Source organism: Malaclemys terrapin, chromosome 3 (assembly GCF_027887155.1).
Source record: "Malaclemys terrapin pileata isolate rMalTer1 chromosome 3, rMalTer1.hap1, whole genome shotgun sequence".
Taxonomy (NCBI): domain Eukaryota; kingdom Metazoa; phylum Chordata; order Testudines; family Emydidae; genus Malaclemys; species Malaclemys terrapin.
In genome coordinates, this window is record NC_071507.1 from 63652519 (window position 1) to 63667297 (window position 14779).

Genomic DNA, 14779 nt, shown 5'->3' on the forward strand with positions numbered 1-14779 from the left:
CCTCATGATCACTGAAAGCCCAGCACACATCAGTGTGCAGGGCTCTCTGGGGAGTGCTACATCTGAGTCTGGGACTAGAAACTGGCATAAGGTCTGCCCCCCCATCCGCTGCTGCCCATACTGCTAAGAGCAGCAGTGCAGCTTGTTTCATTCCTTTTCCCAGTCCCAGTTTGTATTCTACGAGCACTAGTGTGAGTGTACAGTGGTATTTTCTGCCCAGTAGGGTTTTATATTCTGCTGAACCATATGGAGGTCAGCCAGTGCTTTTGCATAAGAAAGAACAATACATACAGTCTGCAGCGTACATAAGCCCCTTCCCTATGGCTCACTAAATCTGGTCTGGGGCCAGGATTAGGAACGGATTAGCCACCAGGCCTTCTTGCCCAATGCACCGGCTGTTTTCACAGCCCATGCCCCAAACACACAGAGTGGTGAGGAGAGGAATCATGCTTGGAACTAACAGCCTCTGTTCTCTCAAAGTGTTCCTCACTATATGGAGAAGCAGATCCCAGCACCAGGACCTTAGAAGTGGTTTAGCACTCACTCCAAGTGATGCTGCAGGGCTGCTACAGTTAATGGAAGTTGGACATGTCCCAGGGGCTCTCTTCCCAGAGCCACTCTCTAATAATAGCCCTTTTAGTGGGACATGGGTAATTGGTGCCTGGAGGTAATCATGAGGGAGAATGCAACATCTTCTCCCTTTCAACCTGCACTGGCCAGAGGCACTGCGCTATCTGACTATTCTCGCTGGAGCTACTGTGTATCAGTCTGGGCTGCTCTGACACACAGCCATTTTACTCACAAACCACACAGCAAAGGGCCTTATTCCCACTCAGACACCTAATCTGAGCACGTAAGAGATTCTGCAACTCCCTGTTCTCCTTGTTCTGTCATCCCTGGATGCAGGGAGCCAGTGTTGGCACCACAATGGCCTCTCCTGCTCCAGGGCCCATGCAGTTACTTCTCCACACCCACTTTACTTCACAGAGTCTTCTTGCTTGGGTTTTTGAGCCTTTTGAAAACCTAGCCCCCCATCAACCGCCTCCATCTCCATCCCATCTTCTGTGAAATGGGGAGACAGATATTCACCCGCCTCTATAAAGTGGTGGCTGGAAAGTGCTAGAAGACAGCTAAGGATTATTCAGACAGGATGTTGACACCTCCAGAGAAAATTAGGTGCTGCCACCAAGGCCTTGGACTTGTCACCTGAGCCCAGATCCTTATCTGCCTTTTTCTGCTGCTCCCCTTTGGTTTCTACATGCTGCCTTGTGCGACCTCATGAAATGCAAACCCTGGCTCAAGTGACCCCTTCTCCCTTCCAAAGAGAAAAGTTGAATGGGTACTTAACATGCTTGTCAGGATCCTGTTTCTCCCTCACTTTCCATCTCCTCTCTCCTTCCCCACCTGTGCCTGATGCTCAGGGGCTTGGTTTTGCTTCTTTAATTACTCACAAGATGGGATTTTGCTTGGGGGTTTCTATATACAGCACCCAATCCTTTTCCTTAGCGGATTAGCTCTTTGCAGAAAGCTGTCTACGTATGCAGTTTAACCTAATCTTCACATCACTCCACTAGCTTCTTTTGCAATTTATACTGAGCTGAAATCTAGCCATAGTCTCTCTGCTTCCTATTTCCCACCAGCTATAGAAATCTTTTAGGGACCTCAGCATGGTGCTTTCCCAGCTCCCTCTCATCTGCACCTGGGGAACATTGTGAATGGAAGGGGGTCAGGCCCCCTTCACCTGCATTGCTCACACTTAGTTCGTTCATTTAATGGGAGTGGGCCAGAAAAGTCCTGCGCAGTGAGTGTTGCTGAGGTAAGCAAAGCTGGGATGTGTCCTAACCCCCTTCTCTGCCTTTCTGCACTGAGCAAAGGATGTGAGCAGAGCCTGGCCTGTCTAACTCAGATGATGCGCCCTGGGGGCAGGAACCATGTTGCTGAGCACACACTCCAGTGTTTATCAAAGAAATCCCTAGGTCTCAGGCCTCTCTGCTCTGACAGATCATTCCCTGATCAGCTTTCATTCACTCTCTCCACTGGATGAAGAAAGGCACAGGGTTAGTGGGGTAGGCAAACTGCCTGACTCCCTTCATTGCTACCATGTGTCCAGCTGTTATCCAGACTCCTTCCCCAGACCCTGCCTCTCCTCCTCTTCTTTCAGAGTAACTCTCCTGGGATCTACAATCCCCTGTCATTTCCCTGCCTCAGCCAAGGCTCTGTTAGTCCCATGATACCCTAGATTATCCCCGTTAGCCTTTGAGATCGTCAGGCTCAATGGGTAGTGATCAACGGCTCGATGTCTAGTTAGCAGCTGGTATCAAGTGGACTGCCCCAGGAGTCGGTCCTGGGGCCGGTTTTGTTCAACATCTTTATTAATGATCTGTATGATGGGATGGATTGCACCCTCAGCAAGTTTGCAGATGACATTAAGCTGGGGGGACAGGTAGATATGCTGGAGGGTAGAGATAGGGTCCAGAGTGACCTAGAAAAATTGGAGGATTGGGCTAAAAGAAATCTGATGAGGTTCAACAAGGACAAGTGCAGAGTCCTGCATTTAGGACGGAAGAATCCCATGCACCGCTACAGGCTGGCGACCGACTGGCTAAGCAGCAGTTTTGCAGAAAAGGACCTGGGGATTACAGTGGACGAGAAGCTGGATATGAGTCAGAAGTGTGCCCTTGTTGTCAAGACGGCTAATGGCATATTGGGCTGCATTAGTAGGAGCATTGCCAGCAGATCGAGGGAAGTGATTATTCCCCTCTATTCAACATTGGTGAGGCCACATTTAGAGTACTGCAGACAGTTTTGGGCCCCCGACTACGGAAAGGATGTGGACAAATTGGAGAGAGTCCAGTGGAGGGCAACGAAAATGATTAGGGGGCTGGGGCACATGACTTACGAGGAGAGGCTCAGGGAACTGGGCTTATTTAGTCTACAGAAGAGAAGAGTGAGGGGGGATTTGATAGCAGCCTTCAACTACCTGAAGGGGGGTTCCAAAGAGGATGGAGCTCGGCTGTTCTCAGTGGTGGCAGATGACAGAACAAGGAGCAATAGTCTCAAATTGCAGTGGGGGAGGTCTAGGTTGGATATTAGGAAAAACTATTTAATTAGGAGGGTGGTGAAGCACTGGAATGGGTTACCTAGGGAGGTGGTGGAATCTCCATCCTTAGAGGTTTTTAAGGCCTGGCCTGACAAAGCCCTGGCTGGGATGATTTAGTTGGGGTTGGTCCTGCTTTGAGCAGGGGGTTGGACTAGATGACCTCCTGAGGTCTCCTCCAACCCTAATCTTCTATGATTCTATGAAACTACGTGACTCCCTTATATGTTTTGCTGTGCAGAAGAAAATGTGCCTTCCACTCTGCCCTTTCAAGCCATGCTTTAGTTCCACCACCGCAGCCCCAGGCCTTGGCCTCTGGGCATGCCCCTCTGCATGGCTCTCCTCCATTTCTAATTGAAATAGCAGATCAATTTATGTGCATAGAACTTGATCACCTTACACACAGGTGGCCCAAACCTTCACAGGGACAATTCCACTTGCAGACACCCCGGCTAAGACAACCCTCAAAATCTTTATACAAGAAGCAACTAGCTTTCTGTCTCTGTGACGTTGGGCCTCTGTCTGTCCCTGTGTCCTGGCCCATCCTTCCATTTGGAAAATTCTTTTGCCCAAAGTCACTAGCCCTGGATCACAGACGCTAGTTCAGGCAGGCCTGGATGTTAGCTGTCTTACAACACAAAAGAACCCGAGAGAGATTTGACTAAAGCCAATAGCCTCTGTAACCAGCTCCTCTGCAACTCCCCAAGCAAAGAGAAAGTGCCTAGTCAACACGATCCCCGAACCACCATTTGGAAGCTGTTGCTGCAGCCAGCCCTCATGGCGTCTCTTGTGGAGGCCCTCCGTTTTAACCCTTGCAGTGTAGAGTTTTATATCAAGCACTCTCACTAATGTCATACCAGGCATTTTACTTACACCCGTACCACAACAATATTACTAACAGTGAATAATACAGCATCTTTGTTCCCAACATCACCTTGCTGGCCCCCAGCCTACCACCAACTCCACTCACCTACCAGTCCCTACTTAAGAAGATGTCTCTGATAGCAGCAGCCCTGAAAGCACCATTTAAAATCCTTTTCTCCCCATTTCTAGCCCAACAGCTTGACCCTCCCAGGGTTGGCATGTGGGGTTGTCTCACTTGATGGGTAGCTCTTTGACACACCACAATATCTTCCCCACTCATCTCTGGCCTGGAAGTAGAGTCCTTATTACACACATCTGGCCCTCTCAGATGTCCATGGAACTTATTAATTTCCTGGCCCTTTGACTGGGTGCTTCAAACAAGGCTCTGTTAGTCCCATGATACCCTAAAATATCTCCTCAGCCTTTGAAACCATGCAACTCCCTCTTCAGTGACTCTATTACCTGGACTACTGCCCTTCTCTTTGCCTTCCCACGCTCTGCTTTAATGCCACTAGGGCTGCTCCAGGCCTTGGCCTCTGGGCAAATCCCCTCTCCTGCTGTCTCTCCTTCTCCATTTGTAGTTCAATCACATGACATACCCCAGCAGGGTTCGGTTCCTTTCCCTAAGCCCGAGTTGCAACCCAGGTATCCAGCCTGGAGAGGCCAGTGACCTGAACACGGGAGTGAGAATTGGAAGCTCCTGACCACAGCGTGCAAATTCCTCCCCCTCTCATTGTAAGGGGTGGATCCCGCCCCCAGGGGGACTAAGGGCTTCATGGGCCGAGGGGTGTGAGGTACAAGGCCTCCTGCCCTAACTATATTTGTGGGGGAGGGGATATATCCCAAAATAGAGGTGCAGGAAAGGGGGGGGGAATGGGCGGTCCCAGGCTGTTTGCACGGGGCCAGGTACCTGCTGCCCCGCACCCAGCCAGGCAGGGGAGGAGGCGGAGGCTGCTGGTGTGTGGCCATAGGAACCAGCCAGCCCTCGCCGGGCCGGCCCCACACAAAGCCGGATCCCCGCAGCGGCGCTGGCCCAGGGGGCTCGGCTGGCACCAGGCACAGGCGACTACAGCCCCTGCCGAGCCGGTAGGAGGAGCCGGGGCTGCGAGGGAGGAGCCGCTCCGGCTCGGCAACACGGTGATCCGGAGCAAGGTGCACAGGGAGCCGGGCCCAGCCGGGGGCCCGGCCAGCTCCGCCCCGGGAATCCCGGTGCCACGGCAGCACAGTCCCCGCCTCCAGCAGAGCAGGTGCAGCGGGCTGAAAGAGCCGTAACGCAGAGATCCCGGGCTGGCTGCCGCCTGCCGGGGGAAGGGAGCTGGGCACCGGGGTAGGGATGATCCGCGCCCGGGGAGGTCCCGGCCCCTGATGTGGCTCTGAAGCCGGATGACAGCGCAGCCCCCTTCCTTCCCCTTCCCCGGTCTCACGGCCCCCGCGGCTCTGTCTCCCCATATCATTAGCGGTCGGGCTCAGATCCCTCCGAATCCGGTGTGACCCATGCGGTGATCCAGCTCCGATCTGGATATAGACCCTCCTTCTTGGTGATCCGGCTCCCGCGGTACCCGGCTCCGTTGCGGATTGCACACCTCTTTCCCATCCCGGGAATCGTGCTCCTTGACTCTACCCGTAACTGCGTCGAATTTTGCAGCCGCTACAAGGATTGGAGACTATCTACCTGCTTCTATTTGGATTGCCCATAGTTTCCTTGCACCGCTCGAGGTTGCACAGCAGCGCTGCACGGACCCGATTGCACAACATCAGCACCGACACAGCTTCCGATTGCACGTGAGTTACTTGCAGGAATTGGGATTGCACAGCAGCCTTTGCACAGGACCATATTGCACATTACTTACCTGCACCAATCCGGATTGCTCAGTAGCCTTGGGCTAATCCAGACTGCACAAAATCCTTTACACTAATTAGATTTGCACAGCAGATCCCAACATTGATTGCACCAATCCAGATTGCACCTGCACTGATCTGGATTGCACATTAATCATTTGCACCAATTCAGATTGCACATTATTTACCTGCACAGATCCAGATTGCACAGCAGCTTCTGCAGGTGTCTGTGGTGTTTGCTCACTGCCAAAACTGGTGAAAGATGTTGCCGGGGTCTATCCAGATCTCTGGGGAGACTTTATCAAGTGCTGAGATCCGTGACATTTGCGAGAGCCTGCGGGAGAACTCGGTGCGACTGCTGTCACTCCGGGGCTGCCAGCTTTCTGACCGGGATTTCGAGCGCATTTGCCAAGGGGTAGCGGAATCTCACTCCTTGGCTCAGCTCAACCTCAACCTGGGGATTGTGTCCAACATCAACCGGGTTAAGCAACTGGCAGAAGCCCTGAAGACAAACCGCTCCATCCAATCTCTGTTGTAAGTAGGGGAGACCTTGCTGGTGCCATGGAGATGGGCCACCCCCAAGAGTGGCCATCCAGAAGTGCAGTATCCCTGCCCCCAGTGAGCACCCATGTCAGGAGATGTGCTTGCCCCCCGGCCTGTTCTAACAGGGTTGCCTCACCCCTCTGTGGCACTCTGTTGCTCTTCAGTCCTGTAAATTAATTCCTATCTGAGAAAAAATGTATTTGATTTTAAGCATCAAGTCCCCCTGCCCCATGCTGGGAGGAGGCCACCACTGCACCTCTCCCATCTGTATTCTCCTGTCATATCTGATATCTCTGCTATGTTGGAAGGGGAATGTCTCTGCATCCTTAATTCCCCAGACCCGTCTGTCCCATGCTGCGAGGGAGTTGTCTGCACCCCTGGAGTCCCCAGCCCAGCTTCCCGTCCTATGCTGAGAGAGGACTGTCTCTGTACCTCTATCACCTGTCACCAATCTGTTCTAAGCTCCCTCATTCAGGGACACAGCATCCCTAAGCATTTTGGAGCATTGCCCCCACCAGGCAGAGGCATCTTCCTCCTGTTCCCTCTGTTTCTCGGTTCCCATCGACTGAGACAGTCCCCAGTGCCCTCAGGAAGGCACATTAATAATCCCTAGCCTTTACCCACACAGCCTCCATGGGAGCCCCCTGACAGATGCCGGCCTAGCTCTCCTCAATCCAGCACTCTCCATCCACCCCTCTCTGGTGGCTTTGGACTTGGGAGACTGCATGCTGGGTGACGAGGGCATCAACTTGATCTGTGGGCTCCTGCCTCCCGATGGAGCCAAGTCAGGTAAGCAAAAGGGTCTGTGGGGTATGCAGTGGCCAATGGAACTCCTACATGGCTCAGGCCCCTCTGCTTAGAGCTAAACGTCCTTTGCCTGTGACTTGTTAGAGGAGCAGGACATAAAGTTTCTCCCTCTGCTGAGACATGGCACGAGGCTTCTCCTCCCAGCGTAAGTGCAGTGGATCAGTCCCTTAGTACAAGAGCCATTGCACTGGGTGAGGACTCTGCTTCCTCCTTGCGTAGTTCTAAGGGGAGGGAGCCGTGTCCAATGGAGCATGGCTCCTGGTACAGTGGACTGTTCCATTGGCACGATGCTTGTGGGGAATGGTGGCCAGTTTGCTGCCTCGTGATGGGAGAGTTTGAATTTAGGGGGAGGGAGGCGCAAGGCTTGGACTTCTGATTTGGTGTTAATATTTTGCATTTGTGAAGCCTGAGCTGTGATTGGTGCATTTACAGTGAATGCAGATCAATGCACATTACATTCCTCCTCCCCCCCGCCCCTCCCCATCCTGCCCCGGAACTGGGATTTACAGTAAATTCGCCCCATTGGCTCCCCTGGGAATTAACACTGAATGATCATCCCTTGTGGCTGTTTTATGGGGAAGGGACTAACTGTCTGCTGGCTGAATAAGTTCCTCTTTACAGGGGATGAAGTCTGAGGCCTGGGCTCTGTCTCCACCCTCTCACCCCAGCACCCTAACCAGCTATTGACCTCAGGCCTCCCCAGGTATATGCTCAGAATAGACACAGCAGCCACCCCTCCTGAAACTCAAGCTTCAGTACCTGCCTGTCCTGCCCATCTCACCCTCCCATGCTGAGACTGCTTTTTGTGAGCAAATGAAGGGGCAGCACTGCAGGTTGTAGCGCTAATCAGATAATTAACCTCTCCTCTGGAAGGTTTGGTGACTTGTCTGGACCCTTGGGGTGTTCATTGGCTTCTCTCTTTCTTCTCCAGGCCTTAAGGAGTTAACACTGAGTGCAAACCCGGGTGTCACGGCCAAAGGTTGGGGGCGCCTGGCCATTGCAGTAGCTCACAGCTCCCAGGTGCGAGTGTTGAACCTGGACTACAACCCCCTCGGTGAGCGGCACAGGCGTGAGAGGCTCTGAACTACTAGCTTGACAGGCTTTGTGTGAGTTTGCTGCTGCTGAAGGTGCTGGTCTGGTGGCCCTGGAGACTGACTCTAGACCAGGGGCATCCTGGGGACTGGCAAGGCAATGCAGGTTCCTCCACACTGTCCCTTCTGCTGGGCCTCTTCCTTGCCCTGGAGGTGAGGGCTAGGGTGACCAGATATTAGGAGATTTGTCTTATATAGGCAACTATACCTCCCACCCCCCACAAAAAAAGTGTCCCAATTTTTCACACCTGTTATGTGGTCACCCTAGTGAGGGGGAGTTCATTCTTCATAGCCCATTCAGTTCTCTGCTTGAGACTGGAGGCCAGTTAGTTCCATTTGTGCTGATAGTTTGTGTGATGAGGACACGTGTCCTGCCAGGAAATGCATCGAACATGCTTCACAGAGGAGATAGCAGCTGCAAGCAACCTAGAGAGGAAAGACTGTGTCCCGCACCTCCATCCCCCGGGGACTCTGGGCTCCCCTTGTCCCACAGCTGTGTTTGCCTGTGTCAGGCCTCAGCTCAGATGGCGACCTTCCTCTGCTCCCTCCCATTCCCAATCCCTTAGGCCTGAGCAATTGGCCTGCCAGATGGAAAATGCCCCCCTCCCCCCTTTCCTCCAGCTCCTTCCCCGGATAATAGCATGGAGAAGAGCCTGGCAATGGTTGCCATGGAAACCAACTCTCCTTCTCCAGCTTGTGTTGCTGGAGCAGGATTGGCAGCTGGTGAGGCAGAGACCAGGCCATGTGGCTCTCCTACCTCACCCTGCCCCAGGAAACTAGGCCAAGCATCTCTCTCTCCCCTCCCTGCCCCATCCCCCCACTTCCACCCCACCCCAGCAGAGACCCTGGCTGGCTGGGTGCTTCTACTCTGTGTTAAGAGTTCCTAACATGGTAGCTGATGGAGCCCCACCTGTGACTGTCCCCTGCCTCCTTCCTGGGGATTTTCAGGAGAGTGCTTCATGGGCACTGGCTGCCAGTGGGGCCAGCCCCAAAAGAAGCGTTCCCCTGCAAGGGGTGACAGTATGTCTGCTGGCTAGGACAGTAGACTCCTGGGTTCTATTCCTGACTCTGAGAGGGAGTGGGAGCTAGTGGTCGGAGCAGAAGAGCTGGGAGCCAGGGCTCCTGAGATCTATTCCTGGCTCTACTACTGACTTCCTCTCTGACCCTGCGGCCAGTCACTTCCCCTCTCTGTGCCTGAGTTTCCCAACTGGTGATGACGGGAGGCTCCAAGATCCTTGGGTAAGTGGATGGAAGGTGCTGTGTATGAACAAAATCTTCTTGTAAGAGAAACAGTTTCACTATGTTCCTTCAAGTTCTCCTTGTTCACTCCCAGAACAGCCAGTCACAGCCCACAACTAACAAGCCATCCCCCCCAACTTGTCTATTTTCACAACCAACAACCCTTCACTTCCTCCTCCAAAGTGTTCTTGGCACATAGAGATTAGCTGGTAGCATTGGGACAGGGTAGTCCCATGATCTGCCTGGGGATGCATGATCAGTGTGAAGCCAGACTCTGCTGACATCCCCTGGCTTTCTTCTCCTCCAGGTGACCAGGTAGCAGGGATGCTGGCTGTTGCTGTGGCCTCCAGTCGCACCCTGGAGGTTCTGGACTTGGAAGGAACAGGACTTACCAACCATTCGGCCCAGGTAAGGAGTGTCTGGTGCTGATATAGCATCATCTGCATCTGAGGGACACAGGTGTCAACAAACAGTGGAGTCCCCAACCCTGAGATGTACCTCCTTCCTTCCCCCCCATCAATGGATCCCCTTCTCAGAACCGTCTCTGCACTTAGAAGTACTGTTACTATCTGTTCCTTTCCCTGACCCATGGCTCTCAGCCCTTAGAGGTCCTGCTCAGCCCTAGCCACTGGAGGGCGAAAGAGCAGAATTTTTTGCATCTCTGGTTCTCTGGAAAAGTGAAGGAGAAGGTTTGGTTTCAGGAACAAAGTTCGTGAATAAGTCTTGGAGTTTAGGCTTAGAGCGGGTAGGATTTGAGATTAGGGGGTTATAGATAATTATCTGCTTAGTGTTTTTTTGCAGTCTCTTCTCTGAGAAGCTCAGCTCATGGTACTGAGATTTCCCATTTTCTCTGTCTCGTCTGACTCAGGCTTACAGGGGACACAGCTGGAGGTGGCAGGGGACATTTGCAGGTAGGAGAGAGCAGGAGTAGTTTCCTCCTTGGGTACAGCCAGGAAGTCCTGGCAATGGTCTCAGGTGGAGAGTTCCTGGTGTCCCTAAAAGCTGGTGTGGGGGGCTCAGAGCCAGTGGAGGGCAGAGAGAAGAAACGAGGACGGGTTGGGGCGGATGAAGAGAGTACAAAGCAGCTCTGAACCCCTTTCCCGTCAATCTAACTTCTGTCTGTGCTGCCTCTCTACTCGCTTCTGGCTCTCGTTCTGCTCAGACCTTGCTGGACATGGTGGAGAATTACCCAACAGCCCTGCGGACGCTGATCCTGGCAGAGAACAGCATCAGTCCTGAGCTGCAGCAGCAGATCTCAGACCTGCTCTCCGAGGGTGAGGAAGAGGAGGAGAATGAGGCTCATGAAGTCACAGCCAGGGAGAAGAACCCCTGGATCTGCCAGAGCAGTAAGACCTCTGGGACCCCAGAGAGGTGGAGATGAGGCTGGACTGGGGAGGCTGGCAGGAATGAGGGTTCCGTGATGTTTTCTGCTGGGATGAGCATGTCGCTGTGGGGTTGGTAAATGGACAAGGTCCCACCTCATTGTGGGTTGGAATACAAACTGACTTCAAGTCTCATCAACCAGTTAAGTAGAGTTGGGCTGGGTCAGTACTTCTATAGGAAGCCTCCCAGGACAATCCGGCTTCTGCAAGAAGTGGAGGTGGGGCTCAGTGGGCTCTTCCCAGTACCAGTGTCCTGGCACGATGCTGCAGGAATTAACATCTTTCAGCAGAGACGTAAAATCAGAGTCATGAATATTAAAGCTCTCATGGGTCTTTTCATAAAACTTGGGGAGTTGGCCCTGGTGTCTCAGCTAAATTCCAGCTCATGTCATTCCAGACTGCTTCCCTAAATTCCCCTCCAATTTGAATGGGGTAAACCTTGTGAGGGTTACCAGCACTATAGTCTATCTGCAGTGGCTGTATTTGAAGGAAAGGGATATTGGAGCGATTCCAGTGAGCTATTGTATACCAATGTTTGATGGGAATCCAGCAGAACTAACAGGGATAAAGGCAAAAAGGAGATCTACCCAGATCCTGCTCATTGTTTAACCCAAGCTCCCCAGTTGTCCCATCAAAATAGGAACTAGTATAGCTGCTCCTAAAGCACCGAACAAATCCAGACTCCAATGCCATAGCACCACAAAAACTTGGAACTAGTACCCGGATCCAGCCAATTTTTGGCCAGTGCTCACCCCTGCCCACTCCCAATTCCAGTGTCTAAATAGAGAACAAGTATAGCTGCTCATAATGCACCAAAAACATCTGGACCCTGACACATCTCAGTGCAGCAGTGCCCTAAAACCTGTCTCCAACACCCAGATTCTGTGAGATCCAATCAATATTTCGACCTAGTCCCCCAAATTTCATTGTCCAAATAGAGACCAGCACAGCTGCTCTAGTCCAAAAACATGTGGACCCCAATGCTTCCTGGTGCAAGAACCTGACTCCAGCATTTGGGAAGAAGGATGGGGTGGTCTGCTATTAAATAGCCTTCTCAACAGAAATACATATGTGTTCAGCTCCATACACACCATCCTCAAGGTACTCAGCTGAGTTTGGGGAAGAATTCCTTTGGCAACAGTGGCTGGTTCTTTGTGCAGTCACGTACTGGCCAGAGCCATCAGGAGCAGTGGGGAGGGTGAGGTAATGGTATGTCCTATCTGCTTTCCAGCTTCACCTTCCTCTTTAAAACTGACCAGGGAAGTTACATGTCAACCCTCCATTCAGACAGTGTGAAGAGCGGGAATTTCCAGGTATCAGCTGGGAAACAAAGTGCCAAGTGCTGGTGGTCACATGCCCCCTTGGTTCCCATGTGTATTAGGGACAGCTCTGCTGCTTACTCCTGTAAACCCTGCAGCGCCAGCACAGCTAAAGGGGGGGGCGAGCTTGATTCTCTTCTTGTGGATTGGCAACAGAAAGGTTGCGAAGTTCAAGCCAGTTATACCTGTAGGGCCTCTCTGAGAGCACAGGAGTTGTGATTGAGGGCAGACTTTGCAGGCAGTGGGATTGCACAGGTGTCACTGAAGGGCCAATTTGGCCAGCAGAACCCATAGTGCTCATGATGATGGACAGACTCTCAGATCCCAGGGGGAGTTTTCAGGGCTGGCTTTTCCTTTGTAACCTGAGCACACGGCGTCCCTGGGAGACAATACATCTGGATCCCCGCAGTGGCATTGGGGCAGTCACTTTAAGGTCCCCCAGAAAGCATTAACTCTGCCATGTTGCACAGAGAGTGTGCATCTGGTCACCTCTCTGTCTCAAAATCCTCTCTGGCTTCTGGCTCCTTCCATGTTAGCCAAGCTCCTCCTTAGCCCTCATTTGCTCTGCCTCTCTCGTGTCCTTTGTCCCCTTCTCTCACTCTCGACTCTGCGCCTGGTGTCCAGACCTGTCTTCTTCTCCAGCTCAAATGTCTAACATTCTCTCTCCCATCTGCTCCACAGATCCCAGCTCCCAGATGGTCTTGGTGACATCAGGTCTGGGCGAGAGCCTCTTAGCAGAAACAGAGATGTGACTAGGATACTCCTGCAGCGTCTACTAAGAAAAGCAATGTTTGCCTGTATGGGTGGGCCATGTGCAATGCGTGCATGGAGTGTGTGTGTGTGTTCACACCACACATGCTGGGTGAATGTCTGTGCTGTATGTGTGCATACCCTGCTGTGCCCATGCCCACGTGCCTCCAGGAGGCCTGCCCCAATTATGCGCTCACATCCTTCAAGTCCCATCCATGCCACCTTTGGGTTCTGAGTTTTGGATCCTGGCCTGAGTGAATCTACATGAGTGTCTGTGTCACATGCTCGGTCAGCTGCTTGTGCTTATCCACTCACTGCATGTTTAGATCACACAGCCTCCCCCTCCTGGCAGTACATTCCTGACCCATGTGCTGAAGGTTGTATTTATTCAGAGGTATATATTTGTGTATAACAGATGTTCTTTCTATTGCTTGTACCGGTGTCTTGAAGAGAGTTTTATAAAGGTCACAGACGTGGCACAGCTCATGGCTGCAAGAGGCTCTATCATTCCTGGTCCCACTGACAGGGAAGGGTGTTGAATGGGCTGGGAGAGGTTGATTGAGCGGGTGAGCCCGTATGTCCTGGAGCAGGTGCTGGGCAGGGTGTGTGAGCAGAGACCACATGGCCAGACTCTACTGCTCTGTCTCCACTTCCCCATGACCCAGCGCTGGCTATCAGGCTGGATGGGCTGAGAAGTTCTTGATTCTGTCCTTGTGGGAGAGAGCCAGATCCAGTGCATGTATATAGGAGATGCTAGAAGGCCTGTCTGTACCATAAAAAGAAGAACAGGAGTACTTGTGGCACCTTAGAGACTAACAAATTTATTAGAGCATAAGCTTTCGTGGACTACAGCCCACTTCTTCAGATGCATACAAGTGGGCTGTAGTCCACGAAAGCTTATGCTCTAATAAATTTGTTAGTCTCTAAGGTGCCACAAGTACTCCTGTTCTTCTTTTTGCGGATACAGACTAACACGGCTGCTACTCTGAAACTTGTCTGTACCATGGCTCTCTGCTGTTCCATGAGAGCAGAGCCCTGAAATCTCACGCATTGCTGGTATCTTCAAAGCATTTGCTCCCACGAGGAATCAAAGCGGAGCCAGATTCTGTATAGCCCCATCTCCGTGAAGGGAATTACAGTGAGAAAGGGCCAAAGCCTTGCAGTAACAGGGGCCTGTCCCTCTAATCCTGGAGCTCTTCTAACTCTAGCTCTTGCAGAGCTGGCCAGTGAAAACCTAGGTGCTGCAGGTAGAGGGGAGGGGGACTCAGGCAGAGGTGCGCTGCCCTTTTCACTCAATGCCTCTGGAAAGTGCAGAGGGATGCAGTTACAGGGTGCGACAAGGGGATTCAGGCAGAGGTGCTCCTTGGGCCACATCCACACCAATACTCCAGGGCAATGCCAAGGGACGATGTGCTGTAGAAGCCGCTGTATCTCAGGTGAGCCTTAAAACCAAGGGTCTACTCCTTGTCTTGGAGCAGTTTATGTAAGAGTGGGGAGGGAGGTCAAATTCCAGCTTGTGCGAATCCAGCCTGCCTTCCTGAATCTGCCCTGGGAGACGGCTTGTCTTGCCCTCCTGTGGTGCATTCCCACGTGCTGTTAGCCCAGGCTGGCAGCTTTGCGTCAGTGAGTTTGGAAAAGCAGCAAAGAGTCCTGTGGCACCTTATAGACTAACAGACGTATTGGAGCATGAGCTTTCGTGGGTGAATGCCCACTTCGTCGGACGCGCAGGACTCTTTGCTGCTGTTACAGATCCAGACTAACATGGCTACCCCTCCAATACTTGAGTTTGTAAAGTGCTTTGAGATGGCTGGGGCACAGGAGCAGTTTAAGAGGTTTTATTCCATAATA

The 14779-nt window shown here is 52.3% G+C and overlaps 1 protein-coding gene across 2 annotated transcripts; it reads left to right on the forward strand.

The window, feature by feature from the left end:
* The first annotated feature begins 5006 nt into the window (after positions 1-5006).
* On the forward strand, positions 5007-13415 carry LRRC73 (leucine rich repeat containing 73). Of its 2 annotated transcripts, none has more exons than XM_054024066.1 (6): positions 5007-6334; positions 6972-7132; positions 8082-8204; positions 9788-9888; positions 10643-10754; positions 12863-13415. In XM_054024066.1, the coding sequence occupies exons 1-6, from the start codon at positions 6063-6065 to the stop codon at positions 12931-12933; spliced, it is 840 nt and encodes a 279-aa protein (XP_053880041.1). In that variant the 5' UTR covers positions 5007-6062; the 3' UTR covers positions 12934-13415. The 2 variants fall into 2 exon arrangements, with proteins under 2 accessions (XP_053880041.1, XP_053880040.1); XM_054024065.1 differs by having other exon boundaries at positions 5011-6334; positions 10643-10826.
* The last annotated feature ends 1364 nt before the right edge of the window (positions 13416-14779 follow it).

Bases quoted from the DNA above. Each gene is read 5' to 3' on its own strand.
- LRRC73 (XM_054024065.1), top strand. From the start codon at position 6,063: ATGTTGCCGGGGTCTATCCAGATCTCTGGGGAGACTTTATCAAGTGCT. The intron at 6,335-6,971 runs GTAAGTAGGGGA...TTACCCACACAG, and splicing joins CGCTCCATCCAATCTCTGTT to CCTCCATGGGAGCCCCCTGA. The intron at 10,827-12,862 runs GTAAGACCTCTG...TCTGCTCCACAG, and splicing joins CCCCTGGATCTGCCAGAGCA to ATCCCAGCTCCCAGATGGTC.